This window comes from Canis aureus, chromosome 1, assembly GCF_053574225.1.
Source record: "Canis aureus isolate CA01 chromosome 1, VMU_Caureus_v.1.0, whole genome shotgun sequence".
In the NCBI taxonomy this organism is placed as follows: Eukaryota; Metazoa; Chordata; class Mammalia; order Carnivora; family Canidae; genus Canis; species Canis aureus.
In genome coordinates this window covers 1,061,239-1,089,221 of record NC_135611.1, presented here as the reverse complement: position 1 = coordinate 1,089,221, position 27,983 = coordinate 1,061,239, and the positions used below count along the sequence as shown (strand labels likewise).

At 51.6% G+C, this 27,983-nt stretch overlaps 1 protein-coding gene and 1 long non-coding RNA gene across 7 annotated transcripts in view; one reads left to right on the top strand and one right to left on the bottom strand.

Moving 5' to 3' along the window:
* Positions 1 to 22,208, top strand: part of RBFA (ribosome binding factor A) — a 29,124-nt gene extending 6,916 nt beyond the window's left edge. Inside the window, exons 1-7 of one of the 4 annotated variants that reach the window (XM_077870594.1) lie at positions 7,658 to 7,841; positions 10,605 to 10,647; positions 11,386 to 11,562; positions 12,069 to 12,181; positions 15,125 to 15,209; positions 20,115 to 20,188; positions 21,441 to 22,208. In XM_077870594.1, coding sequence (XP_077726720.1) covers positions 7,681 to 7,841; positions 10,605 to 10,647; positions 11,386 to 11,562; positions 12,069 to 12,181; positions 15,125 to 15,209; positions 20,115 to 20,188; positions 21,441 to 21,834 — 1,047 coding nt within the window. In that variant the 5' untranslated portion in view covers positions 7,658 to 7,680 and the 3' untranslated portion in view covers positions 21,835 to 22,208. Of the gene's footprint in view, positions 1 to 7,657; positions 7,915 to 9,653; positions 10,309 to 10,604; positions 10,648 to 11,385; positions 11,563 to 12,068; positions 12,182 to 15,124; positions 15,210 to 20,114; positions 20,189 to 21,440 lie in introns of those variants that run through there. The other 3 variants (XM_077870674.1, XM_077870821.1, XM_077870754.1) reach the window with 3 other exon arrangements.
* LOC144297147 (uncharacterized) lies at positions 27 to 7,989 on the bottom strand. Of its 3 annotated transcripts, none has more exons than XR_013364258.1 (4): positions 7,853 to 7,989; positions 3,099 to 3,213; positions 396 to 457; positions 27 to 291 (listed from the first exon to the last, which is right to left on the bottom strand). It is a non-coding gene; the product is annotated as an uncharacterized LOC144297147 (long non-coding RNA). The 3 variants fall into 3 exon arrangements; XR_013364283.1 differs by lacking the exon at positions 7,853 to 7,989 and adding an exon at positions 4,284 to 7,346; XR_013364252.1 differs by lacking the exon at positions 7,853 to 7,989 and having other exon boundaries at positions 3,099 to 7,335.
* Positions 22,209 to 27,983: the final 5,775 nt, after the last annotated feature.

Genomic DNA, 27,983 nt, shown 5'->3' with positions numbered 1-27,983 from the left:
GGAAATTGAAAACCTTCTGGAAAGGATTCAGTATTCTAAATATTTTATTTATTTATTTTAGATAGAGTGAGAGAACATGAGCTGGGGGAAGAGCAGAGGGGCTTAATCTTAATTAAGGGAGGGGTGGTGGTTTTGTAGGATGGAGCCCCTACCCTCTGGGATCTGATGCTGTTGTTGGGTACATAGAATCAGAATTGAGTTGAATTCTCAGACACCCTACTGGAATCCTGGGAATTGCTTCAAGTTGTGGGTGGGGGATCCTCCCTTGTTGGAAGCCAGGTGCTCAGAACCCTAAAAGAGCAACGGAGATGCATATTGGTGGTTCTTTTAAAGCCTATTTTTGACAGCAGGAACTGTGCTTGTCTTACTGCAGGCCATGGGGGAACGGGACTTACCTGGTGTTTTGGTGTCTGGATTGGAAGGGCCTTACGGTATATGTGAAGATCATGTTGGAGATCTGCAGAAACATTTTAATCTCATTATCATGCAAGAATTTTTGGAAAATAAGACACAATTCAGCTCTTATCTCTGGGGAGGAAAGCTGGCTATTGACCAGGAGCTCCTGTGGAGCCTGCCATCGTTGAAGATAATTGCCTCACCAGGAGCAGGTCTAGATCACCTGGACCTGAAGCTTGTTGCCAACTTTAGTGTGAAGGTTGCCAATTCACCACAGGTTGTGTCCAGCCCCATGGCAGACATGGGCATGGCCTTGCTCCTGGTGGCGGCTCGCAGGGTGGTGGAAGTTAAGCAGCCCTTGGACTTGCTGGTTTTCCAAAGAGAGCAGATGACAGGCACTCATGACAGAGGCAGTAACATAATTTTATCTTCAAGCTACAAGTCTTTTCTGGGCCTGATTTCTTCACACTGTCTCCGGGACTCTGCTGCACTTGGCGATTGGAGCCACTGTGCACAGTGTATGAGGCCAGAGCCCAGCTCCTGGCACATGTTGGCCACCACCCAGTCCCCCTGGTCCCCACCCAGGCCATAGCATCTCTATAGACGTGCCCTTGGGGTCATTCACAGGTCAGTGAGCACGCATCCCTGGAGCGAAGGGCGGGATCCGACCCCCGCACCCCCTGGACATATGGGCGTGCCCCCAGCAGAGGCAGAGCTGCTGCAGTTCTACACGCCCCATCCTCCTGCTGGAGCTGTGGTGTGGAGGCCCTCCAGGAAGGAGGCAGGAGCCAGGCTTTGTGGTTTTGGTTGCGGGTTCACGCACACACATGCTGACACCAACACATTTTAGCCAAAAGTCCTTCCTTAATGTAAAAGAAGTTGGTATCTTGAAGCTTTCTGCCAGGATGCTCTAGTTTTGTTACAAGGAAACTGCCACTTGGTCCTCGCAGAAACCTTTGTTTGCGGTCAGAGGTCAGCACTGGGTCCGGGGCCGCAGCAGGGTGCGGGGTTTCTGTGTGGAGTCCCCACTGCTCACCTGCACCTTGTGGGTTTCAGGTCATGCGCTGACCACTGTACCAGGTACAGAGCGTCTCTACAAACTGGATGGACCGAGAAGTAAGGGGGGCCACTCTGGGAATCGTTGGCATGGGCAGCATTGGCTATAAGATCGCTCAGAGGGCTGAGGCTTTTGAAATGAAGATTCTGTGTCACAACTAGAGTTGAAGGTAAACGTCAGAAAACGGGCCTGCCATGAGCCAAGCAGACTTAGGCCATCACTGCCTTCAGCTTAGCTTGGATGTAGTAGCCTCCATTCTCCATAGACCTCCCCTGCTCTTCCTCTCCAAAAAACAAGACTGATGGTCAGGAAAGAGATTGTGATTACCTAAGAGTGTGGCAGCAACTTTGTATTATTGAAAAAATTCACCGGAGAAGAGATTTTAACTCACAATTGTATTTTTTTAATTTCTAAAGTGATTTGTTTCAAGGGAGAAGCTGTCCACACTCTGGCCCTTGTGTCAGAGGGACCAGACATGTGTCTGGTTCCTTTAATACTGAAGTGCATATGGGCCCTGGGGACGGTGGGGGGTGCTTCCCTGAATGTGCATATTCTGCCCTCAGCCCAGCACCCGGCTTTGGGATTCCAAGTCACTTCATGGATGCCACGGGCTCATATCCATCTAAGAGGTGCTCGCAACTGCCCGGGCGCATCCAGCCAACGATGGCCATGCTTGACAAGCTTGCAGCGGCCTCCCACTGCCGTGGAACACCTTCCAGCTGGCCAGAGCCTGGCGGAGGTCCTGCTGAGGGCCGTGCCCAACTCAGTCTGCACCATGGGTGGTGAAGAGACTGGGGTGCAATGATGACTCTCCTGGTGATGACCGTGCACATGGGGACCAGGGTTCTTCTAGGACAAAGTCTCTTCTCCGGGCCATCACCAGACCCCAACCTGTGATATTTCACATTTAGTATCCGTATGGCAGTGGCTACTGCCTGGGAGGCTGTGACCTCCAGGAGTAACCAGCTGCGTGGGGTGCCCGGAGCAGGACCAGGGCCCTTGCTTTGTTTGATAAGCAGCATCCCCAGGCGTCTGCAGGGTGTCTGCCCACATTTGTCTGTGGTCACAAAAGGACCTGCTCGTATTCCTGCTTGCAGTGGGACCCACATCCTTTCAGGAATGTTCTGTCGTCCTTGAGCATATGTGGGTGTATGGCTGGGCTTGGTCCAGGCCCCTGAGGTCCAGGAAGAAGCTGCTGCTCGAGGGGCCTCAAGGGAGACCCCTCAGAACCAGGCCTCCCCTGAGAACCCAGGGGTGCCATGGGTCTGCACGGCAGGGTCCCAGACTCACGTTGATAGGGGTCCTCAGAAACTCCTTCCCGGGCCTGCGGTACGGATTTCTAACTAGAGAACATGGTTTTTCTTCCTCGTTCCCTCTGTAGGAAAATAGAGGAGGAAGCTGTCGGGGCCACTTACTGTGAGAGTCTAGATAACCTGCTACAGTGATTGGACTTCGTGCTGTTGGCCATGAACCTGACACCCCAGACCCAGGGGCTGATTGGGTGGAGGGAGCTGTGTGGGATGAAGCTCACTGCCATCCTCATCAACATCGGCAGTGGTACCTGGTCCGTGGTGCGTCTGGGGCCGCCTGGCTGGGGAGTCATGAGGGAGAAAACCCCCTGGTGGTCCTGACCCCCCTCACCCACCTTTCTCCGGCACAGCCGCGGTGTCCTGGGAGTCCACGTAGAAGGCTGGGGTACTGAGTTCCCAGGACTTTACTTTCCATGTAGAAATATTTCTGATTTTTGTTTTCACATCATTCTGAAACTCAAATCAACAACAAAAAGGATGAGAATAGTACCATATGGAGTCTTCACACCCCTGTCTGGGCATGTTGGAGTAGAGCCATTACACTTTGATTTTCTGGGTACAATTTAGTAAAATTTATGGGGATGAATTCTTATGAGCCTTCACTTTAAAAAATAAATAGCTTAGTGTTAGTTTGGTTATTCGACATTTCATGCCTTGTGTTTACATACAAGAGGCAGTGGACCCTGTGGTGGTCCCAAATGTTGTGGGTTGGTGCGGCATTTATAAAGAATAGAGCATCGGCACTGATGTCGGACATTCAGGCCAGTGACCTCTGTGGGCTGGGGGCCAGAGGACACGGGACACCTAGGGCTCCCAAGAGCCGCTCCTGTCTCTTCTGTAGAACAAGGAAGACCATGCTTGCCACCTGAGATGGTGATTTGTAAGAAACATAGTAGGTTATTCTGCTGTGGTCTTCATGCACAGTTTCTGGCTCCTGCTGTCCAAACCCTCAAAATCTCTGAAGCGTTGAGTGATAAAGGTGCCATTTGTTTAAAAAAGGTGCCTTCTGGAACCCACTCGATCAAGGGCAGGGGCTGCTGCCAGGAGGCCCAACCATGGGGCCCACACCTGACCTCTGGGGAGATGAGAGGGCCTGGCGTTTCAATCAGCCAGTGGCCGATGATTTCATGAATTGTGGCCAAGCAAAGAAGCCTCCATAATAACCCAAAATGCCTGGGTTCAGAAGCTTCTGAATCAGTGAAGACCCAGGGACTAGGGAGAATGGCAGCTGTCAGCAGAAGGCATGCAGGCTCCATGCCCTGTCCCCAAATCTCTCCCTGTGCGCCTCTTCATTGGGCTGTGGGTTCTCACCCTCTCTCAGATCCCTTAACAAAGAGGTAAATGTGAGTGTCTCCCTGAGTTCTGTGAGCCACTGCCACAAATTAACGGAGCCTAAGGAGGAAGTCACTGGAATCTCCAACTGGTGGCTACTTGGCCAGAAATACAAGTAACAGCCTGGGACATCTGACCAGTGTCTGAGGTCAGGGGTGGGGGCAGCGTGAGAGGCCTGAGCCCTTCACCTGTGGGATTGGATGCTATTTCCAAGGTAGACAGCATCAGAATTGGGCTGAATTCTCAGACACAGGTGCTGGTGTCCCAGAATCGCTCCGTCTTGCGGGAGGGCCCACTGCCCCACGTTGGCATGCACAGGGCTGGGCTAACTTGCTCCAGAGTTCTCTGAAAATTCAGACCCTCTAGGTGAGCAGGAAGGAGCAAGTAGTTTCAGTAACATCAGAGGCTGGTGGACGTGCTTGAGATTCTGGGAAAACAGCTGGGAAAGGGCGTGGACTAGGCTTTTCCAGCAGCCTCCCCTGCTGCTCCCGCTGCCCAGAGGAAAAGAGCTCCATGCCGAAGGAAAGGGTTTTCTTCTCAGTTTCTGCTCAAATGTGCTCGGCTCTTCTGAATCTGAAAGGACAGTTGAGAATTCTGCTTGTGGCTTAGTGTCCATCGTGCATACGCAGCTGTCAGGGTGGCATCCCTACCCCAAAGAACAAATGCTCATGCCAGGAGGTAGTGACGCAACATGGGCCCAGGCCACAGGGTCTGGGCTGATTTGCTAGGAGTTATGTGACCTGCCGTCAGGCCTCAGTTCCTCGTGAGTAAAATGAGGACTGGCTGCCCAGTGTTTGGAGGATCTAGTGGGAGAGTGTGTGTGCAGGCCTAGTGCACTGCCTGGCACGTGTCAGCCCCACATCCAACAACGAAGAGACACAAAGAAGCTTGTGGCCTCTGTCAGATGTTTGGCGAGATCAGGATGTGTTTGCAACAGCAGCTGCTAAGAGCAGAGCACCCTTCCTGGGGACCGCCCAACTGTACTCATGCAGGGGCCTTTTCTCTCTGATCAGGTCTGTTAGTCTATCAGGATGCCCTGATGGAAGCTCTTCAGAATGGTGTCATCAAAAGGGCAGCACTGCATGTGATGCACCCGGAGCCCCTGCCCAGGTAGGGAAGCGGGACAGAATCTGCATCTCTCCCAATACATGGGGGGGTGCTCCTGCAGCAATCCCCGCCTCTGGCTTTGGCAGACCCGCAGGGTCTTGGTCACAGAGATTTGTGAGCAGGCATCCAGTGACCTGTCCAGTTCTGCAGCTGGACAGGGAGCTCCGGGCTCTTGGGCTGCAACCCCCATGGGTGGAGACCGCATAGGATAGTCCTCCTCTTGGACAGTGACCCTGGTTTGCCCCCCGGAGCATCAGAGCGCCTATGATTCTCCTTTTCCACAAACCTTGTGTATTGTCAACCACCGCATCTCATCGTACATCCCTCCAAGGTTAAGCGTCTTCATGTCCCTCATTCACAGTCTACAGTACATTTCCAGACACCTTGTTGTTAGTATTGCTGCCAGCACTTTAGGTTATTTTTTTTTTTAAGATTTTATTTATTTATTCATGAGAGACAGAGAGAGACAGAGAAGCAAAGACACAGGCAGAGGGAGATGCAGGCTCCCTGCGGGGAGCCCAATGTGAGACTTGATCCCAGAACCCTGGGGTCATGCCCTGAGCTGAAGGCAGATGCTCAACCTTGGAGGTGTCTAATCCACCCAAGCATCCCTGGGGGACTAGATATCAACTACAGCAACGTTAGAGGTGCTAGCACCACCTTCTCAGCACAGCTGCCCTTGCCTGTTCACCAGAGAGTATGGACATGACTCAGTTTTTCCTGGGTTCTGAATTGGGGACAAAGCCGGTCACCCTGTCTCAGCTCAGAGCCTCATGGGAGGATGGTTTCCAGCGTGTGCTGTGCTGTAGCAGGGCTGGCGTTACCCTGGCTCCCTGTCGGGTAGACTGTCTTCACTCTGATCCCTCCCAGGTCAGGTGCCCCAGAGGACTTCCACAGGTTTGGGGTCTCTAAGATTCCCAAAGGGTGGAGGGTGATCACTGTGAGTCTACTTTGGCCTCTGTCTTCAAACAATCCAGGGGCCCTGCTGGGTCAGGTCACTGCCCTTTCCCTGTGCTGGTTCCCAGTGTTTCTATCACTGAGCCTGCCTCATGTCCTTCTTTTCCAGGGCTGATGGCCATCCTCTGCCTTCTTCGGGGAAGAGAACACCCCCTAATGTAATTCCAGTTAATAAATCTTTCCCTTCTAAATGCCACACCCATTAAAGGCACATTCAGCCTGTCCCACGATGCCTAGACTAGCACCCAGATCCCCATGTGCCATCGTGTGCCAATGGCCTGGATTTGGTTAGGATTCTTCTGTGATGGGATCCCTGGGTGGCGCAGCGGTTTGGCGCCTGCCTTTGGCCCAGGGCGCGATCCTGGAGACCCGGGGTCGAGTCCCACGTCGGTCTCCCGGTGCATGGAGCCTGCTTCTCCCTCTGCCTGTGTCTCTGCCTCTCTCTCTCTCTCTCTGTGACTATCATAAATAAATAAAAATAAAAATAAATATTAAAAAAAAAAAAAAGGATTCTCTGTGACACCCGAAAATGCTGCCCCCACCCTGCCCTGGGGTCAAGATGAGTGGGGGTCATACCTAGGCATAGTTAAGGGATACTGTGTAAGGCCAGCGACGCCTCCCCCTTCTCAGCATGAGGATATCCAACCAGAATGTGAAGTCAGAGACACCAAAGCGTGCTGAATAGTTTTCAACCACTGATCTGCATACCAGAGGCCTTGGTCCTGACACCTCACAGGAAGCGCGATGCACCAAGCCAGATGACAGATGATGGACAGTCTGGTGGAAAGCATCCTGACTTCTCCCCACGGCCTTCCCGTTCCTAATGGGGTGCTACTTCAGCGACCTTGTGAGGGCTGATTCAGTGCCAAGACATAGGGCACATTTAGTGGGGAAAAAATTCTTATTTTGTGTATTTACTGGAGCCCGTTGTATAGATTGGTTTAATATTCTTTTGGCCGAAGGGCGCCCCGTTGGCTGGGTCAGATGTCGGGGTCCTGCGTGCAGCCCATGTTGTAGTGGGGATCACGTAAATAAGCTTTAAAAACCGTTTACTATTCTTTTGGCTGAAAAAAGTCTTGAGCGCAGTCGTAGTACCGTCCACTGCGAGCTTGCTGGGCGCCTGGCTTCCCCTCCCACCCCGCCTCCGGGCAGCCTCGAGCGTTGCCGCGTCCCGGGCAGTGCGACCCTCGGCGACCGCGTCCGCGCGCCACGTGCCCGCGGGGCCCGGCCGTGCGGGTGGGAGGGGCGCGAGGCGACAGGCCGGCGGCCCCGGGCACCGGGCGGCCTCCTTCGGGAGCGCGCGGCCGCTGCAGAGGCGCCGAGGCCTCACTGACCGCAGGGGCCCTGGGCCGCCCGCACCTCCGAGGACACGGCCCCGCTCCGCGCACCCGCCGCCCCGCGTGCCCCGCCCCGCGTGCCCGCCCCAGGTTACAGTTGGCCGCCGCCTGCGCCTCGGCCCGCCCCCCGCCGCCCCGCCCCACGTCCGCCCGCGCCGCCGCTCCCGCCGCTCCCGCCGCAGCCATGTGGGCCGTAAGGGCGCGTCCGTGGGGCCTTCGCGGCGGGCTCCTGGCGCCGCCCTGGGGTCCGCGCGCGGCTCTCCTCCCGGGGGGTGCCCGAGGCCTGCATGGCTCTCCGGTCCCCTGCGGCAAGAACCTGCTCAAGAAATTTGCCTCGAAAACTAAGTAATGCGCACCTGGGCTGGGCGGGGCGCTGCGCGCGGGGTCCGGGCTGGGTCCGCGCGCCCGGCGGGCGCAGGTGCGGGGCGCGTGTCCTCGGGGGCGGCGTGTCTGCGGGCGGGCCGGGGGCTCCTGGTCGGCGGCCGGGGGCCGGGGTCCGGGTGGCTGCAGACGGGGCGGAGCCTCGCTCCCGGCTGAACGCTGCTGGGCCTCCCCTCCCCCTGCTCCGGGTGTTTCCGAGCGTCCCCCTGGCGCCCAGGTGACACCGCGCGAGGTCCGCGGTCTAGTCCGCGTCAGGGACACAGGAGTCTGGTTCCTCGCCGGGGTGCAGCGGACGCACCGGGGGCAGATCTGAGAGCGTTCCGGGCCCGGGCGCCGTCCCTGTGGCCTCAGGGCCGGTGTCCAGACGTGACAGCAAGATGCGTTGCTCTTCTGACCCAAGGTCATCCTGTGCTAGACCCGGCTCTGTGGTGCAGACTCGCTTTCAGATTCCCCGCGCAGCCGGGGGGAGCAGAGGCCCTGCGGGAACGTCGGTATCCACGCCTCGGTGCCTGGTTCCTGCTTCCATAGCTTTGTTGTTTCCTTTTTATTTAAATTCAGTTTGCCCACAGACAGTGTCACACCTCGTGCTCATCCCGTCACGTGCCCTCCTTCATGCCCGTCCCCCAGCCGCCCTGCCCCCCAGCTACCCCAGTCCCCCATCACCCTATTCCCCGGTTCCCCATCACCCCGTGCCCCCTTCCCCTGATCACCCACACCCCATCACCCTGTCCCCCAGTACCCCTGTCCCCTGGTCCCCCTGTCCCATCACCCCATCCCCTGGTTCCTCCATCACCCTGTCCCCAGTTACCCTGTCCTCCTGTCCCCTGATCACCCATACCCCATCACCCTGTTCCCCAGGCACCCCATCCCCCCATCCCCCAGGTACCTCATCCTCCCCCCCCTCCCCCCTCTCCAGGAACCTTCAGTGTGTTTCCTGGAGTCATGGTTTGTTTTTCTTTCTAATTTTTCCTTCGTTTCAATGTAAAATCCTTTTTCTGCCCCTGGATCCCATGCAGGGACCACGTTACATTCATCATCTCTTCAGGCTCCTCTTGCCCAGCGGTTTCGCAGACTTTCTGATGGTCTTGATGGTTAGATGTTTTCTAATGCTCCTCTGTTGGGATGTGTGGGACTCTTGTTCTTCCCATGGTTATGCTGGCATTATGGGCGCTTGGGGAAGGGCCATGTCCATCTGTGTGCACAGTGCACACTGCCAGTGTGGTTTGTCACCTTTGGCCTGATGACTGAATGAAGTCACATGTGCCAGGTTTACCGCTGGCGAGTTACCCACACCCATTCCATCCCATCCTCTTTAGGGACTTCCCTTGCTCTTGAATGTTTGCAGTTCTGTGTGAGAGGCAAATAACGTCATCCTACACTAACTTAGATCAGTGTGGTCTTACAGGTGTTAACCTAATAGAACTTTATCTCACTCAGATTGTTTTAGCTTTGACCCTTGTGAGCTCTTTTTTTTTTTTTTTTTTTGTAAAGATCTTATTTATTCATGAGAGATACAGAGAAAGGCAGAGGGAGAAGCAGGCTCCCTATAGGGAGCCCGATTCGGGACTCGATCTCAGGACCCTGGGATCACACCCTGAGCTGAAGGCAGACACTCAACCACTGAGCCAGCCACCCAGGTATCCCATGAGCTCTTTTCTTTTTTTTTTTTTTTTATGATTTTATATATTTATTCATGAGAGACAGAGAGGCAGAGACACAGGCAGAGGGAGAAGCAGGCCCCACGCAAGGATCCCGATGCAGGACTCAGTCCTGGGTCTCCAGGATCATGACCTGGGCTGAAGGCAATGCCAAACCACTGAGCCACCGGGGCTGCCCTCCCATGAGCTCTTTATTTAGCTCCTATCTCTCTTTGATGTACTTGTTGTTATGGGATTTTGTGGTGGCTTTTAAGTTTAAGAACTTTTTTCAAGCTTTATTTATTTGAGAGAGAAAACAGGAGCAGAAGGAGGGGAAGAGGGAGAAGCAGGTTCCCATCCCAGGACCCTGAGGTCATGACCTGAGCCAAAGGCAGCCACTTAACCGACTGAGCCACCCAGGTGCCCCTAAAAAACATGTTTTTCTTTTTGTTTTAGCACTTCTTTCTCAGGCTGGAGTCAGCCATTTCTCCTGGAAGCTCTGTTATTGCAGGACACCATCAGAGATGATGCCCTGAGACCCAGGGTGTCTGTCCCTTAGGCCTTTCAGCTGACAAAGCAGAAAATAGGTTTCCGTGAACCCCTGCATGCACATGTTCTGTACTTGAGCACTGCAGGGACCCTTGAGTCCATACTGATGTCCAGCTGTAGTCCATCTCCACATGGCTCGTCCAGCTAGCATTCCTTGCTTATCTGTAATCTGCTGAAGCGGTGAGGCCTGCCTCCCCCACTACCACCCAGTTTCCCGGTCCCGTCCAGCACGTGCATGGACCCAGGTATGGTGCTTGCGTGCAGTTTGGTAGGCATTCTTTTAAGATTCTCTTTCTGTACCTTCGGGATTGGAAGTAGACCTTAAGGAAACATTAGGAGGTTGAATTAAAACTGTTTTTTATCTCCCCTGCAACCTGTGTTGTTGATCAGAATTCTAAATTTCTTCACTCCCTGGTAACACCATCCCTGTGCCCAGGTTTGGCTCCCTAGGAAGGATTGTGCTATTGCACTATTGAGTTGCTGTGTGATTTCATTTTCTTTCATTTGCTGTCAGCATCATAGATCTATTTTCTCTCCACAGAAAGAAGTTTTGGTATGAAGGCCCTTCGTTGGGTTCTCACTTGGTAAGTGTAGAGCAGCATCGAGAGCTGCTTTACCCTCTGGGCAGGAGTCATGGCAGTCCTTCCATTTCCACGTTCGAGCACAAAAGGTCTGCAGGGGCAGGACTAGACACACTGGGGTGTGAGTTGTCACTACTTAAAGATTTTATTTTACAGGGAGAGCGAGTGAGCGAGCGGGGGAGGGGCAGAGGGAGAGAGAATCCCATGCAGACTCCCCGCTGAGCACAAGCCTGACTGGGGCTCTATCCCACGACCCCGAGACCATGACCTGAGCTGAAACCAAGAGTTGGACACTCCACCTCCCAAGCCCCCAGGCGCCCCTTGACTTAAAAACAAATTATTGTGAAGGTTTCTGGAATGTCTGCGTTATCAAACACTAGTGTCAGAATGTCCATCTGGTCTTTAGCGTGTGTGTGTGTGTGTGTGTGTGTGTGTGTGTGAGAGAGAGAGAGAGAGACACACATGTATACACGTGAATAAACTGAAATTTTACGTCATGAGTGGTTCTTGTTAGAGAAAGTACATTGTATGTTAACAACCACTGAATTGTTTAAGAGGGAGAACTTTATGGTACGTGGGATTGTTTCAACGAGATTTCTGGATGGAAAAACATCTACTAACACACTTGTTGTGGGGGGAGGCTAGGTGAAACCTCAAGGACCTTGGTCTATGAGTTGTGTCTTAGTGAAAGCTGAAGTGGCTCAGTCACATTGGCCTTTTTCTTGGTGCTTCTGCATGGAGATGTACAAGCCGTCCCGGTTGGACTTCCTAACGAAGACCACTGCAAAGAAACCCAGGAGGGACGACCATGTGCGCCTGCGGGCACTGAACGGCCTCCTCTACAAAGCACTGATGGACCTGCTGTGCACCCCTGAAGTGAGCCAGGAGATCTGCGACCTGGACGTGCAGCTCTCCAAGGTAGGGTCGGGGCCAGAGTGGGAAGAACAGGGTGAGACCGGCAGGCAGTGTCCTTTGACACCGCAGCCCAGTGTAAGGGAAGGGCCCACGTCTGTCACAAAGCCTCTGGGTTCAGAAGCCACGTGAAGCGTGATCATTTAAGTAGTAAAGATGGGGTATGTGTGTGGCATGCGGTGTGCAGGCGCCCAGTGGGCTTGCGGGATGGATGCACCTACATCTCTGTTGCCCTAGAGTGAGTTGAGCCAGGGGGATGTGAGGTGGGCTAGAGGTGGCAGGTTGGGCATTTTGGCACGCACCTTGGGATTGGGGTCAGGGATGTTGAGGGTTCGGATTTGGGACCCAGCTCCATCTCCTATGAGAGGGTGGCAGGAGATGGTAGCCTGTGGCGGGGGTGGGGGGCTGCTGACCAGCTAGAGCTCCTGAGCTCTTGTTGGTCTCTTGGTGTTGTCTGCGTGCGAGAAAGCCCTGGAGGCTGATGCTGACCGGAGTCTGGGGCTGGGCCCCAGGTCTCTCTGACTGCAGACTTCTCAGCCTGCCGTGTGTACTGGAAGACCACAGTCTCCGCCAAGCAGAGCGCACACACAGAGGCCGTCCTGCGGGGGAGTGCTGCCCACATGAGGTGACGGTGCTGTGCTCTCTGCCTACTTGCTTCTGCGTGCACCATGAATCTCCCACTTGCTGCATCAAGTATTTTTGCTTTTAAGGAAAATCTTGGAAGCACATTCTTAAATTTCAAAATGTGATTTACGGTTTCCTGCAAGACCTGATCTAGAGCAGTGGTTCTCAGAGTGCGGTCCCAGACTTCTGGGGACTCCTGACGCCCAGATGCCCCCGTGCTCTTTGAGTGTCATGCCACAGGCTTACAGGAGAACGCAGTGATATTTTATTTAGGATTTATTTAGGATTATCCTTGAATAAACCTTTTATTTGGGATTATCCTTGAATAAGTGGAAGTTGCTAATTTTATTAAATCCAATGCTTCTGTGTGGCGGGGAGTGAGCATAAACTAACCTGTGCTGGTGTGGGATGGTGGTCTCGGGAAGGTGTGCAGTTGAGCGTGAGCAGAGGCAGTCACTTGCTCACTGGAGAGAACCAGTCAACTAGTGTGGTTTTCCAGATTCAGGAGTTTGACATTTTTCTCTAAAATGAGCAAAGTGAACCTGCCACTCTGACGGAGAACAGTGAACTCTACTTGTTGCCAGTGTAAAATTCAAGCTTTTTTTAAAGATTTGTTTGTTTATTTGAGGGGGAGGAGCAGAGGAAGAAGCAGACTCTGCTGCGCAGGGAGCCCGAGGTGGCTTGACCTCAACCCTGAGATCATGACCTGAGCCAAAATCAGGAGTCGGACCTTAACCAACTGAGCCACACAGATGCCCCAAAATTCAAACTTTCAAATGAAAATTGACTTTAGAAAACTTATGTCTACTACCGTGAGTTGGATAGTGTTCTGACACTTAGACTCTGGTAACGCTAATAAGTGCAGTGTTGTGTAGTATGTACCACCCTCTGAAAATCTGGGTAGCCTGGGGAATCCGTGTTTTCTAAACGAGTTGTCCGTGAGGCCACAGAATCACGAATAGGGAAAGAACAGTTCACAGTGCCTGGTTTCAGGTTCCACGGCGCAGCTAACTAAGCCATTGTTGGTTGACCTGTGGAGTACTCCTCTTCCAGTTAGGGGTCACTGTGAGGCCAGATTTTCTTGTATTTCAGCCAAAATAACAGAACAGCTTGAGTACAGATGGAGAGATGAGAATCCAGCGAAGCTAGGCACTGAAGAAATTTGTAACTGTGTAAAGAACACCACCCTTCTTAATTTTTCTGAAAGTAGTTATATTTCATTAAAAATATCCATGTGGGGATCCCTGGGTGGTGCAGCGGTTTAGTGCCTGCCTTTGGCCCAGGGCGTGATCCTGGAGACCCGGGATCAAATCCCACGTCAGGCTCCCGGTGCATGGAGCCTGCTTCTCCCTCTGCCTATGTCTCTGCCTCTCTCTCTCTCTCTCTGTGACTATCATAAATAAATAAAAATTAAAAAAAAAAGATTAAAAATATCCATGTGAGCATTTAGAGGGTTTGTTATTTGAAATGAATTAACATATTTTTCAAATTCTTGTTTTTAATTTATAGCATGGTAGATATGGACAAGATACAACCCACGTTAACAAAAGCTCCTTGCATCCTCAGTGATTTTTAACAGTATAAAGACCGGACATTTTGAGAACTGTGGAGCTGGGTGATAGTGAAGGAGTTACTCCAGGGGCACCTGGGTAACTCAGGGGGTGAAGCCTCTGCCTTCAGCTCAGGTCACCATCCCGCGGTCCTGGGCTCCCTGCTCAGAGGGGAGTCTGCTTCTCCCTCTTCCCCTCCCTCTGCTCATGCTCTCTTTCTCTTTCAAATAAATAAATAAAATCTTAAAAAAAAAAAGAGAGAAGTTAGTCCGTTTCCTCCCCAGTCCGAGGAAATGCAGAAACCCAACCCACAGCACTCTCAGAATGGGGTTCTCTCCTCTCTCTCCCTTCCCTGCTCTGTCACTCTCACCAATCCCTCTTCCCTCTCACCAATCCCTCATCCATCTCCACCACGTTTTGGAGATGGGGATGAGTCCTGTGAGGAACTAATGTTTGCATGTCCCATACCGTCTGCTTCAGTTCTCCTGACATCCGTCCCCGGAGGCCCTAGGAGTCTCTTAAATTGTGTATCAAAGAGTGTTCAGTTTATTCTATTTTTTTCTTGTTAACAGAAACAAGAAAAAGATTTCTAACAAATGTTGGCAATAGTGGTATTGTTTTCTTTTTTTTTTTTCTTTAAAGATTTTATTTATTTATTCATGAGAGACACACAGAGAGAGAGGCAGAGACACAGGCAGAGGGAGAAGCAGGCTCCATGCAGGGAGCCCGACACGGGACTCCATCCCGGGTCTCCAGGATCAGGCCCTGGGCTGAAGGCGGTGCTAAACTGCTGAGCCACCTGGGCTGCCCGCAGTATTGTTTTCTGATTAATTTTTAGGTAATCAGGAAATCCAGCTGAACAGACTATCCCTTTCCTAGCTTCTGCGCTCATCCTGCTCACCTGAGGTTTAGTGTGGAGGCTTTCTTGTACCTGTGTGTCACTGTGCAGAGAGGCTGTCCCAGCAGTGTCTTCCCTGGAGGCTAATGCAGCTGATTTCACCTCAATGTGCATGCTGGAGCCACTGCAGATGATGACGTATGTGTGGCTCTGGGTGCTTGAGGACCTCCATGCACGTCTGTGGCCTTGCTGCCAGTGAATGTCTGCTGAGTGGAGGAATGGGGTCGGGACAGGCTCTTCGTGCCCAGACCTCGCAGCCCATGGCCACCACCATGCCCAGGAGGCTCTGAGCTAAGACCGGGTTATTCATAAGGATCTCAAGAGTTTCATTTAGGCAATTAGAAATAGTCGTGATAATGGGCAGTTGGCTAAGGATGAGTTTCCTGCACTGACATCCTTGTGTTTGTGTAAGGTGATGAGTAAATCTCATGTTTTATCTCTCCTTGAGATGATTGTATTTGTTTCTGCAACCGTCACGTACAATGTCTCTCTCCAGGCACCTTCTGATGGCCCAACAGATCCTAAGGAACGTGCCGCCAATAGTGTTCATTCAGGACAGAGGCAGTTTGGCTCTGGCGGAGGTAAGGCTTTAAATAACTCACTTCTCTGACAGGAGCTTACTACAGGGGTAAGATCTTACATGTAATTTTCACATATTCGAATGCTGATGTGTGTAGTTAAAAGAAGTAATCCTTTGATCAGTTCATGTGGGAAGTGAGGCTCCCAGGCACCCGTCCTAGCCAGATTCCCTAGAGGTAACCACTTTTTCTGGCTTTTTAAAAAAATGTTTACCACTAAATCTCTAGATAGGAAACCAAATCTTGGTTTCTCAACTTACAAACTGTCTTCCTCTTCGGATTCAACCTAAGTTATGTTACACTAAAGGTTACGTCCTGTTAATTGTAAGTTAATTATAAAGGTTACAAATTGTAAGTTTATATATATTTTTCTGTGTCGTAGTTACTTGGTGGTTATTAAGGTGTGTTATGCTTTTCTTTTTTTTAGGAAATAGGTTTTGCTTTCATTGGCTAGATAGAAAAATATGCAACATTTATGCAATAATTAATTAGGAAACTAACTTTTACTATGACACAAAGTAAATAAGGCCATTTTAAATCTTTTGTTTGAAAACATTGCATGCTTTTCTGCCATGGAAAAAGCTTATTAGCGACACCTAATAAACCGCTGGGTGGCTCAGCAATTGGGTGTCTGCCTTTGGCTCAGGGTGTAATCCCTAGATCGGGAATTGGGTCCCCACGGGGAGCCTGCTTCTCCCTCTGCCTGTGTCTCTCATGAGTAAATAAATAGAATCAAAAAAAAAAAAAAAAAAAGGGAAAAAGCTTATTAAAGCAGACTTAATTATTAGTAACAACATTGTTTGAAATAAAATACAGAGTGCTCTTTCAGGTTATTGAACAGAGACACTGCTCATGCACTAGAAAGCAGTCCAAGTTCAGGTCAAAGGATCTTTTGATTAGTGAATTTAATGAATTTTATTTAGTGAGCTTATAGCTTCAGTTTTCAGTGCACAGAAGGCTCTTCACTCTATGCTTTTTTAATTAAGTCAGTTTCAGTTCAGTTCTCAGAAACCAAGGTAGATAAAAAACTGACTTCCTTATAGGTCAGGGATAATGCCAATGTATAACTTGCACATTTTGTTTTATTTATTTATTTTTTAATATTTTATGTAAATTTAGTTTGCCAACATATAGTATAACAGTGCTCATCTCGTCATGTATATTACACTTTAAAAAGTTTAGAAAAACACCTAGCCGGTAGCATTTATGGTATTATTATAGTTAGGGAGCTGTTGGTCACCACAGGACTATATAGTATTTTTTTCTTTACTTTTGCTTCTTTATTTCTTTTCTTTTCTTTTTAAGATTTTGTTAATTTATTCATGAGAGAGACACAGAGAGAGGCAGAGACACAGGCAGAGGGAGAAGCAGGCTCCATGCAGAGAGCCCGATGTTGGACTCAATCCTGGGACCCCAGGATCACAACCTGAACCAAAGGCCAACGCTCAACCGCTGAGCCACCCAGATGCCCCATTTTTATTTATTTTAAATGTTTATTTATTTGTTTGAGAGAAAGTGCAGGTGCATGTGAGCAGGGGTGGGGGGGTGGGGGCAGAGGGGCAGAGGGAGAGAGAATCTCCAGCAGACCCCCTGCCCCAGGGCTCAATCCCATGATCCGGAGGTCATGACCAAGCTACACCAGGAGTCAGATGCTCAGGCACCCCAGGACTAGATAGTACGTAATCCACAGAGGAAAACAAATCTAAATAGACATTTTCAGTTTTTGTTGGTGGTTATTTAAGCGATACTGAAAACATTATATGAATAATAACCTTGATGGATACGTGGTTTTTGTGGCTAGAAAGGGAAACAAAGGGGTAGAGTGAGCAGCACCACTTGATTTAGAGCATCAAGTAGAATTCAGGCTATGGAGTGTGCTGGGAAGATGCATGGAGGAACTCACCCACACACAGTGGGTCGAGCTGGTAGGAGGATGTATCACTGCGCTGTGGGAGAGCCCTCTACTCACATTACACCATGACTTGTCCCTCTAGGGGGCAGGAGGTCCTACCTGGCCTGTGGCCCCCTTTTTAGAAGAAGTCTTTGGAGGAGGGAAGTGCAGGCAGTGCTCAGAGCATCGCAGGCAGGTGTGTCTGCAGAGATCCTGCTGCTGGGTGTTTGCTGTGGAGGCCACTTGGGCCTGTCCAGCCTGTGTCCTCCCATGTCCTTCCTGGGCTTCTGCTTGCCTCCTTGTTCTTAGGTTTCTGTGTCCCTGTAGCTGGGAGCAAGCAGAGGCTGAACCAGAGGGGGCTCTGGGGCAGGTGATTTGCGGAGGGCACGGCTGTGACCTGCTGCTCTTCCTAAGTCCAGGCAGTGTTTTTTGAAGTAAGGGCTAAAGCCAGCCAGTAGTAAAGCAGTTTGGACATACACACGCATGTGAAATTGAGGATTACGGATGAAACTGTGTCTCTGCCTGTCAGCTTATTTTTGTATTTCTGTATCTTGTGTTGGTTGTGCCACATTGAAAAATCATTGATAAAAGTAGTGATAGCGGCCAGCAGTGCTTTCAACACCTTGCTTTGCATTCCCAGAATCATCTCCATGGCTCTGAGCATTTGAAAGAAGAGCAGTAATGAGCTCTGCCCAAACTGAACCCCCAGTAGCTTTTAGCCATGTTGGTGTCCATGCCTGTAAACACGCAGCAGAGCTCAGGAAAACAACCGTGGAAACCAGAGAGATGCCAGTGTGCACACTCCCCCAAGAGGTTTCCATTAGAGTCCTGGCCACAGCCAGTGTGCCAGAATCCCACTGTGGGAACCTCCTGTGTGGGGGGCTGAGCAGCACCCCCTGCGCACTCTTCACCCTGTGTCCTGCCACCCAAAGTTCCTGTGGCAGGGCCTGTGGAAACGAGAGTGTTCGGTAGGGACGTGCATGGAGTGCTGGCGGCAGGGCTTCCTGTGTCAGCTGAGAACAGTGGACATGCGCCCCTCACCGCTCAGCTGACATGGAGCTGAGGAAAGGCCATGTTCCTGTGACTCTGTTTAAAAGTCAGACAGTGTGACAGACCTTTGCTGATGGAAGTCACAGTGGCAGCTGTCTCTGAGGAAGGCAGAGGGTGGGAGGGACGTGAAAGGGCTTCTGGGGTTCATTACCTCGACGTCGGGACGGCTGTTGGTGCAGTGCATCTATGACATGTCACCGAGCTGCACACTTGATTTGTGCACATCTCTTGTGTGTTGTAACATTTCAATCAAAGAGTTTTTAAAATATTGATTTTTTTTTCATGATTGTAAAGGAGAAAATGTAAACTTTCAAAGAAAATACATCAACTTGGTACCAGTGTTGTGATTTGTTACACATTTGTCTGTCCCCTGGCTGACCATCAGACGAGTTCACCTAAGCACATGGGCTGCTTGGTCTCCATAGTCAGGCCTGAGTCCTCCCAGACAGTGGGGTCCGAGCAGCCCCGTCTCTCACTCAGAAGTCAGCTTAGAGCCGCTGCCATCCCTGTGCGGGTTCTCTGGGCTCAGAGTTGGCCGGGAGTTACCCTGCGGCCTTGTGTGTGTGTCAGGGTTTGGTTGCATTTACATTGCGTTCTTGGTTAGGGCTTCACAGATGAGCCTCTGAGGCCTGGGCTGCTGGCAGTGCCCTCCGTCCTCACCCTCCTCCCACCAGCTCCAAAGTAGTTTCCCCAGGTTAGAATTCAGGAGTTTCACATGAATACAAGCAGACACCTGGCTGCTTATGCCTGGCACAGATTTTGAGGTTCACCTTGTTTCGTGTGTAGGTGGTTCCTTCTTGCTGAATGACCCGATTATCCTCCCATGGATGTTAGTTTCTGTTTCTGATTTTTGGCTACTATGAGTAAAGCTGCTCTCAATGGCAGTGCACACACCTTTGTGTGAGTGTGTTCCTTTTATTTCTTGCAGGTCAGCATGTAGGAGTGGCCAGTAGGTGTTCTAGTTCTTGGGAAACTGCTGGTCAGAGTTACCAGGCTGTGTGACCATCTGCTCCCGCCTGATGCTGGAGGCCCTGCTGCATGTGCTGAGGCCGTTCTGGTGGTTCACTGTGGTGACTGATTCTGCTGAGCATCTTCCCAAGCACGTGTTGGCTGTTCTTGTGAAGTCTGTTCAAGTCTTATGCCCATTCTTGTAAGGTTTGCTGAGTGTGGGGTGTGCGAATGGTCATGTGTCCAGCATAGGCCCCCTTGGCAGGTACAAGCGGATGTGTTCTCTGAGCTCACTCGGGAGATGTCCACTCAGTGCTTGTTTTGTGGCATCATCAGTCCTGTTTTCTGGGGACTGACTTTTCTCCTGGTTCTTCTGTTTTTACACTGGTGGTTTTTACTGGCGTGCCATTGGTTTGTGGTGATGCTTTGTGTTGCTGTGCGACAGCAGGCCACGGGCCTGGGCTGTCTTGGGCTTGCCCTGCAGCAGGGTAGGGTCTCAGGAGCATGTCCTGGGCCCGCCAGTGGGTGGGTAAAGGTGTGAGCCGTGCTCGGTGTCCACAGAGAGGCTCTGGTGGTGCCCTCACAGAGGAGAACCCTCGTGCCTAGGTTATTAGGCTCCTCAGCCAACATGGAGCTGGGTTTGTGTGCTGGACCCGATGTGACTTTATCGCTATGTCAGGAGGCTTTCTTTTCCCAAATACAAATTCTGTGGCAAAATTGAAGTATTTTACACACATCATTAGGACTTACTTATGTAAACTAACATTTACTGGGTTTTTTCATAAGTTTGCCTGACGTTTACAAGTTTCAGGCATAGTTTTAAAAAATCATCTGTTATCAGAGAAAATGTGATTGTAAGTAGCAGGTTTGAAAGCACAGACTAGCAGACAGTGTCACTCCTGGATGGTGTCAGCAGAGGGACTATTTAAGCAGGTACGGTGAGGTTCACCGTGAGCCGGGCTCTGATGCCGGTGGTAGATAGGTGTGGCTTGCTGAATTACCCTGTCCATGCTCTTCAGGTTGACCGGTTACTGGCCAGTGCTGATTTTGGAGCCCCGGACAAGAAAGAAGACTCTGTGCAAGACGATGTCAGGTACATGAGGACCTGATTTTTATTCTCTTTTTTTAAAAAATATTTTATTTATTTATTCTTGAGAGACACAGAGAGAGAAAGAGGCAGAGACACAGGCAGAGGGAGAAGCAGGCTCCATGCAGGGAGCCTGACGTGGGACTCGATCCCAGGACTCCAGGATCATGCCTTGGGCTGAAGGCGGCGCTAAACCCCTGAGCCACCTAATTTTGATTCTTTGGGCAGATGTCCAGATGTGGAGTTGCTGGTTGCCGTGGCGGTAGCATCGTCTTGCATCCTCTGCGGCTGTGTGGGCCCTGCCCTGGGGCCCAGACCTGCAGCAGCCTGTGGCGGGTCCCACGGCCAGCCCTGCAGCAGTTCCTAGCACCTCCACAAGGTGGTTGGGAGGGCCTCCATGGCCCCCACAGAAGTGCTGGGGCCCATGGCTCCTCAAGGGGGGCAAGTGTCTCTCTCCACCCTCTTCGTCCGCACTGCAGTTTTCTTGAATGCATACTATACCCTGTTCTGGCATGAGGGTACTTACATGAGCAGAACAGATGAGCCTTTGGAGCTCAAAGGCATTTTGCTGGGAGAGGCCAGTGGTGAGCAAAGGGTGCCACGGATGACTATAGACACCCTTTCTGGTTGGGGGTTTGGGAGGCGGATGGGTGGGGGTGGTGTTGTGGTTTCCAGTTGGACAGGCTCTGTGTGAGAAAGAGATTGGGGCCTTGAGGGTACTTGTGGAGGGGCTGCGTTCCAGTGGGGAGGAGCTCCAGCAGGTGCTCAGACCGGTGCGTTAATGTCGTGGGTACAGTTGTGGGGCCATGGTCACCAGCCCGAGGGCTATGGAGCTGGAGCCCCAGGCAGTGGGGAGCCCAGCCCAGGGGTGTGAGAGCCTCAGAGCTGAGCAGGAAAGGGTTAGAAGCCAGAGTTGGGTTTTGGAAGGGTTGCACCAGGTTTGCTCTTCCCTTTGGTTTCCCAGGTAACCCGAGGGCTAGATCTGAAAGGCCCCCCGAAATTCTGTGTCACTGGCTGGCCTAGCACATGGCCATGTTTAGGGAAATAGATGGAAACATAAGGGCTATGTTGGGCTGTGCTGCCCCACGTAGCAGTTGTGGGCTGGGGGGGAGGGGTGCCAGTACCAAAGCCCCTTCCCAGTGTTGTCTTCCCAGCTTCCCCTAGACTTGGAGCAGCACACAAGCACATGGAGGTGGGGCTGGGGAGTGCTGTCCTACGGCTTCGCTCGAGCTTCACCTGACGCCTTTTCTCCCTCCAGGAGTCCCAGGGCCCTGGACACTCCTACACAGCAAGGCACTCTGGCCTCCACTACGTGCTCAAGTCTGTGCGGCATTGATCACGAGGCGCTCAACAAACAAATCATGGAGTACAAGAAGCAGAGAGGGCAAGGCTGTAGGACCGTGAGCCCTGAGGTGTCGCAGCTGACAGCTGGTCTGGCATCACAGACGAGAGCAGGAAAGGTGGTGGCTGTGCCCTGTGCAGACGGTGACCTCTCCCCCAGGAACCACCTGTCGGGGGCGGGGAGCACTAAGCCCCACCCTGACCTCGGTGGGGCTTGGGGTGTGGACAGCAGCTCCGAGGAACAGAGCAGGGGGGCAGTGAGGGGCCAAGGCAGGAAGGGTGGAGGTGACCAAGTGGCGGGGAGGGGGTGAGGTTCCGGCTCTGCCGGCAGAACCATGGGCTCCACATTTACTGCACAGCCTGGCAACGTGGGTGGACTCATAGCTCTAGCCTGGGTGAGACGCCTGTGGAAATTCTTTAGGTGGATGGCACCAGTTGGCCCACTTAGAGGCTCATGGGGCACTTGCACACCATCTAGAACATGCACAGCTGCCTGCTGCATTGTTCCCAGTTAGGAAGGCAGAGTGTCGCCATGTTTGCACGTTTCAGCTCATGCCGGAAAAGCCGTCCTCAGGGTCTCCATAAGAACGGCCCTGAGTCCGCTTTCCCCCAGGGCAGGACGGCCATGGTGTGCCTTGTTGGACGAGTACCGTTGGAAGGAAGTATAATAAATCTTTAAGTCTGACCTCGAGAAATGTCATTCTGGGCATGGGGCTCCTCCCTTTCCCAAGTATCATCAGTGTCAAGATGCTGAAAACAGCATCAGCGGAGTTTCCATGGTCACACGTGCACCAGTGAGACACAGCAAGGAAGCTTGTGACGTGGCCTTTAGGGGAGGACAGCTTCCACATGTGCGAACAGTCAGCTCTGCGGTGCTGGTATGCCCCCCGTGCACCTGCCAGTGTAGCCCCTGTGGAAGGGGCACCTCCAGGATGCGGGAGACTGCCATAGGAGCTCCAAGCATGTTGCTGTCTGGGGGCACGTGTGTGGTCCTTGCTGACCCGGAGACCTGGAAGGTGCGGGTAACTGGAGTGTTTCCCGAGGAGCGCACGTGCTGACCAGAGGAGGAACATCCAGACCAAGGCTGCACGTATCTGAAAATACCTGTGTGTTGGTTCTAATCAGGAATCTAGTGAGGCAGGATGGCAGACCTGGAGAGGACAGTCCTGTGTTCAGTGTCCCCAGGAGGCAGGGCCGCTTGGGGAAGCACCAGGCTTGGTCAGGAGGCAGAGGAACAGGAGAGGGGTGGGTGGGCAAGGCTGGTGCTGCGACTTCTGTGGGCTCTGGACTGTAGGAGCATGGGCCCTGGAGACACAGGCAGAGGAGATGCTGACGAGTGGGGTGTGGGCTCTGGTCGGTGGGCTTGCGTATTAATGCAGGGCCATGGTTTGCCGTGTTGAAGAGTTAGCCCGGGCAGGGGGGCAGTCTCCCAGGCCAGCAAGGCCCCCAAGATGGTAAAACATCGTAAACACAGAACATCCGGAACCCTCTGCACCAAGCAGCCTGCTCAGTGGCTGCCAGGTCTGGGTTTACGCTGCAGAAGGTGCCCAGACCCCAAATGCAGCACAGTGGGCACGGCTTGTGGGTTGTGAGGCCCAACAACCGTGAGCGCCCGTTGGTGTTCCCCGTGGCCTGAGAAATCTGAGGCAAAGCAGGACACAGAGCCAGAGAGGAGACTGACTGAGAGCCGCTTGTCCCTGAGCTTGTGGCAGAAAATCAGGGTTTCAAGACCAAAGACACAGGGAGAAGGCAAGATGCAGGTTTCTTGTATTTGAAGAGAACCCAGGATGGTCCATGTCCTGACCCAGTGGGGCAGACGCGGCAACCTTGTGCTGCACGGAAGCGCTTTCCAGCCCTGTGGCTGCTCTGGGTTCTTTTTTTTTTTTTTAAGATTTTTTATTTATTTATTCATAGAGATGCAGAGAGAGAGAGAGAGAGAGGCAGAGACACAGGCAGAGGGAGAAGCAGGCTCCATGCAGAGAGCCTGACATGGGACTCTATCCAGGGTCTCCAGGATCATGCCCTGGGCTGCAGGCAGTGCTAAACTGCTCCGCCACTGGGGCTGCCCTGCTCTGGGTTCTGTAGGCTGATCTGTCCTCCGCTCAGCGCCATCCAGCTGTCAGAGAAGTGTGTCCACCTCAGGGGGTCCTAGTGTGGCTCTGCTGTGTGGACACCTAGGGAGCCTGGCAGGTGTTCTGTGTCTTCTAACATGCAAGGGGACGAGGGGAACAGCTGAATCGGTGTCTACTGGAGACTGCATGGCTTACCTCCTGAGGATGTGCGAGCTGGACGACCCTCTGCAGCACAGCCCCCGACGTGGCTGGGGTTTCATGTCCTCCTGGCATGCAGGATGGTAGGCCAAAGTCTGTCTTCCTGAAAGCCGTGCCTGTCAGAATCCAGCGTGCCTGCAGTTAACACCCCTCTGGAATCCCGAGCAGTCACTGAGCGTCCTAGCCCCAGGTTTACCTCGCAGAAGGTGAGCACACACCTGTGTGGCTTTTCAGTGTTGATTTGATCACAGGTCTAGATTTGGACACCTGGATGGGAAGCCGAGGATGAGCAGATTTTGTGCTGAGATGGGAAGCTCAGAATGACAGTGAGGCGCAGACCTTGCAAACGTGCATGCAGATGGCCCAGCAGTGGCTGCAAGTGCAGTAGGCAAGCCTCCAGCGGGCTTCCAGGGCTCCGAAGCCCCCGGGAGGAGGTGGCATAGGCCTCCCTCAGAGGCACCGTGGAGGAGAGCCACACGCTCATGAACTGTTAATGCAGCGGTCAGGCCTGACAACCTTTCCGTTGACTTCTCAGGTTCCCAGGTTCTTGCTGTGTTCCTCAGGCCTGCACATGTCTGATCGACGCCTTGTCTTGCTGGGTGTTCACTGGGTGTTGGCTACTGTGCTTCTTGCTGGGCTGAAACCAACACTCACATGCCCTCCCAAGAGTGGTCGTGTTGAAGGGGAGCTGGGCCTCTGCCACCTGCATTGGGAGGAGCTCTGCTCCGCTGCAGTCGGGGTCAGCTCCAGACTGGCCAGGACCAGCCAACTTGCAATGAGTCCTGCTTTCCTATGTCTCCAGGTAGTTTCCCTTTTAGTCTGTGCAACCCTGCCAGTTCTGTGTGGTTCATGCCTCCCTGCCACTGAGCCTTGGTTTCTGAGACTTTGAATCTGGGTAAGACAAGCACTGGGGTCTTGCTTTTCCCTCCTAGAACAGGAACCATGCAGATTGGCCTGTGTCCAAGATTCTGGCAAAGCAGGATGTCAGGAGTTCTATTCTGTCTGCAGGGCACAGAGGTCAAATGGAGATCCCACTACATCCCCTTGGGCATGGGTGCGCCAGGCTCCCCGGAACTGGAAGTGTAAAAGCAGCAGCTTCTTCCCTAGCACCTGGCCAGGATGACCACACAGGCAGCCAGAGTGTAGTGCACAGTCTGCAGTGTTTGCCTTTCCTTCTCTCTGCGGTGCACAGGGTGCCAGACAGTGTTAGAGAACCGACTTCCTCTGTCCGCTCAGAGCTGAGGTGACACAGTTGTCATAGAGACGCCACTAGATCAGAACCCCAGGTTTGCAGTGACTGAAGGCACAAAACATTGTTGCTAGATCTGGGTTAAGCTTCCAAGCATTCTAGAATGCATGTCCCTGTAGCACCATTTTCTATGTATTTTCAAATTCACTTAGGATAGCACCGCTCAATAGGAACCACGAGATTAGGTACAGCCTTGTTTAGTAAGCTGTTCTGGGAAGAATATGTGTACAAGAAACTCTCAGATGTCCTGTAAATCCTCTTGACTCAGCCCCAAACATAAACTTCCCCTATGTGCTGGCATGGCAGACAGCTTGTACACTGGTTCTGGACGTGCTGGGTGCAGGCTGTAGACATGAACCAGCACATCAGAGTGGCCAACAGGATGGTGGCATCCACATTGTGTGGGCTGGACCTTCTGCTGGGATTCTGTTTTGAATTCCTGATGTTGGTCCCTGCTCAGGCCCATGGCTTGTAAATTGGCACATGGCTACATTCCTGCACCACACATCATTAGGATCAGGAAGGTTTGTGAGGAGTCAGTGGCTGCCATCCCACTCCCATGCTCATCTGTGTCTTCAAAGCAGGTTTTATTAGAGTATATTAATCTTGGTCACAAAGCCAAGAATAATTGCATGTATTTTAGTTACCAGGAGAAAAGCAGGGAAGAACCATCCAGAAATGTCATTGAGAAATGACAAGGTCTGTGGCAGATTCTTGTCTGAATTCTATGGATGCAAACCAACAGAGCCTGAAAGTGTGTACATACAGCCTCAGAGCACTATATTAAAGTATGTGTGTGAATGCCCGTGTGTGCGATTGTGTTTGTACATGTGCAAGTCTGAGTGCACATGTGAAGTGTGTGTTTGTGTGTGTGTGTGTGAGTGCATGTGTGTGTGTGCCTGTTCACAAGCTATTAGGCTATAAGGTTTTTTTTTTTTTTTAAAGATTTTATTTATTCACAAGAGACACAGCGGGAGAGAGAGGCAGAGACAGGCAGAGGGAGAAGCAGGCTCCATGGAAGGGAGCCAGATGTGGGACTCGATCCCGGGTCTCCCAAGATCATAACCCTGGGCTGAAGGTGGCACTAAACTGCTGAGCAACCTGGGCTGTCCAACTATAGGGTCTTTTTAAAAAATATTAGAGGGGAAAAAAAATATTAAGAGGGATGTCTGGGTGGTTCCACGGTTGAGCACCTGCCTTTAGCCCAGGGTGTGATCCGGGGTCCTGGGATCTAGTCCCGCATCAAGCTCCCCACAGGGAGTCTGCTTCTCTCTCTGCCTGTGTCTCTGCCTATCTGTGTCTCTCATGAATAAATAAAATCTTTAAAAAAATAAAAAAAATATTAGAGCACCCACGAGCAGTGGGGAGGGGTAGAGGGAGAGGGAGAAACAAGCTCTCTGCTGAGCAGGGAGCCTGATATGGGGCTGTATCCCAGGACCCTGGGATCATGTCCTGAGCCAAAGAAAGACACCTAACTGACCGAGCCACCCGGGGTTCCCCAGGCTATGATGTCTTAAGGCACAACATTCATAACCAAGCCATCTGGGCATTGCCACTGACCCTTTTGTTGTTTTGGTTCCATTTTGAGAAGTCTCAACCATCAAGGTTAGGGAGGAGGCAGGATTTGAAGATCAGGCCCTATATAGTTTCAAAGCTGTGCTTTTTTGGGTAGAAACACAATGGAGACTTCTGACCCTTTTCTGTAATGAAATAATGTTGAAAATGTTCTGATGCACAGCAATGTCTAGACACCACCCCCACCCCGGAATCTGTGGTAACAGGTTGGGTCTGGAGTCTACCCTTGCCCCTCCTCTTACAGGGGCCCTGGTCTCTGTGCCTATGTGATAAAATGGAGGGCATGAGGGTGTCAGAATCGAGAGAGGGCTTGGGGGAGAGATTTTTCTGACCCTTGGCATAGAGACTGCCTGCAAAAAGAAAAAAACAACTACCTCTGGGAAAGAGAAGAATCTGATTTCCAGAGTTACTATATGGTTAGATTCAAAAGTCCAGTTTGCAACAAAGTCACAAGGCACACAAAAACAGGAAAGTGTGGCCCATTTAAAGGAAAAAAAGATACCATCCCTGAGAAAGACCTGATGGCAGTTCTACTAGACAAAGACTTTAAAGCAACTGTCTTGCTCCTCAACTAATGAAAGAAGTGGAGCAAATCAACAAAACAACCTTTGAACAAAATGGAGCTATCACAAAGAGAAAGCAAAAAGAAACTGAAGAGATTCTGGAGCTCAAAAGTACAGTAATTGAAATGAAATACTCATTATAGGAATTCAGAGGCAAGTTCTCAGCACAAGGAAAGAAACAGTAGATTGTAACCTAAGACAAAGTTGAATTTGAGGAACAGAGAGAAAAAAAAAAGTTAATGGGACCTGGGACACCTGGGTGCCTCAGTCAGTTAAGCATCTGCCTTCAGCTCAGGTCATGAACGCAGGGTCCTGGGATCAAGGCCCATATTGGGCTCCCTGCTCAGTGGGGAGTCTGCTCCTCCCTCTCCCTCTGCCCCTATCCCTGCTTGTGCTCCCAATCAAATAAATAAAATCTAAGGGAAAAAATGTTAATGGGACCTAAGGGGCCTGTGGGATTCCACTAAGCAGGCCAACCTGTGCATTGTAGGTGTCCTAGAAGGAGGAGAAAGAGGTAGAGCAAGTGTTTGAAGAAATAATGACTGAACATTTCCCAAGTTTGAGGAGGCACCAGGAAACTGAATGAACTCCAAGTTAAGATGAACTCAGAGACCCACACTAAGAAACACAAAGGCCAAACACAATCTTGAAGCAGCAAGAGAGAAGTAAATCAATACATGTCAGGGATCCCAAATAAGGGTAACAGATTTCCATCAGAAACTGGAGGTCAGGAGGCAGTGGGTTGATATCTGCAAAGTGCTAAAAGGAAAACGTTCAACCAAGAATTCTGTATTCTGCAAAAT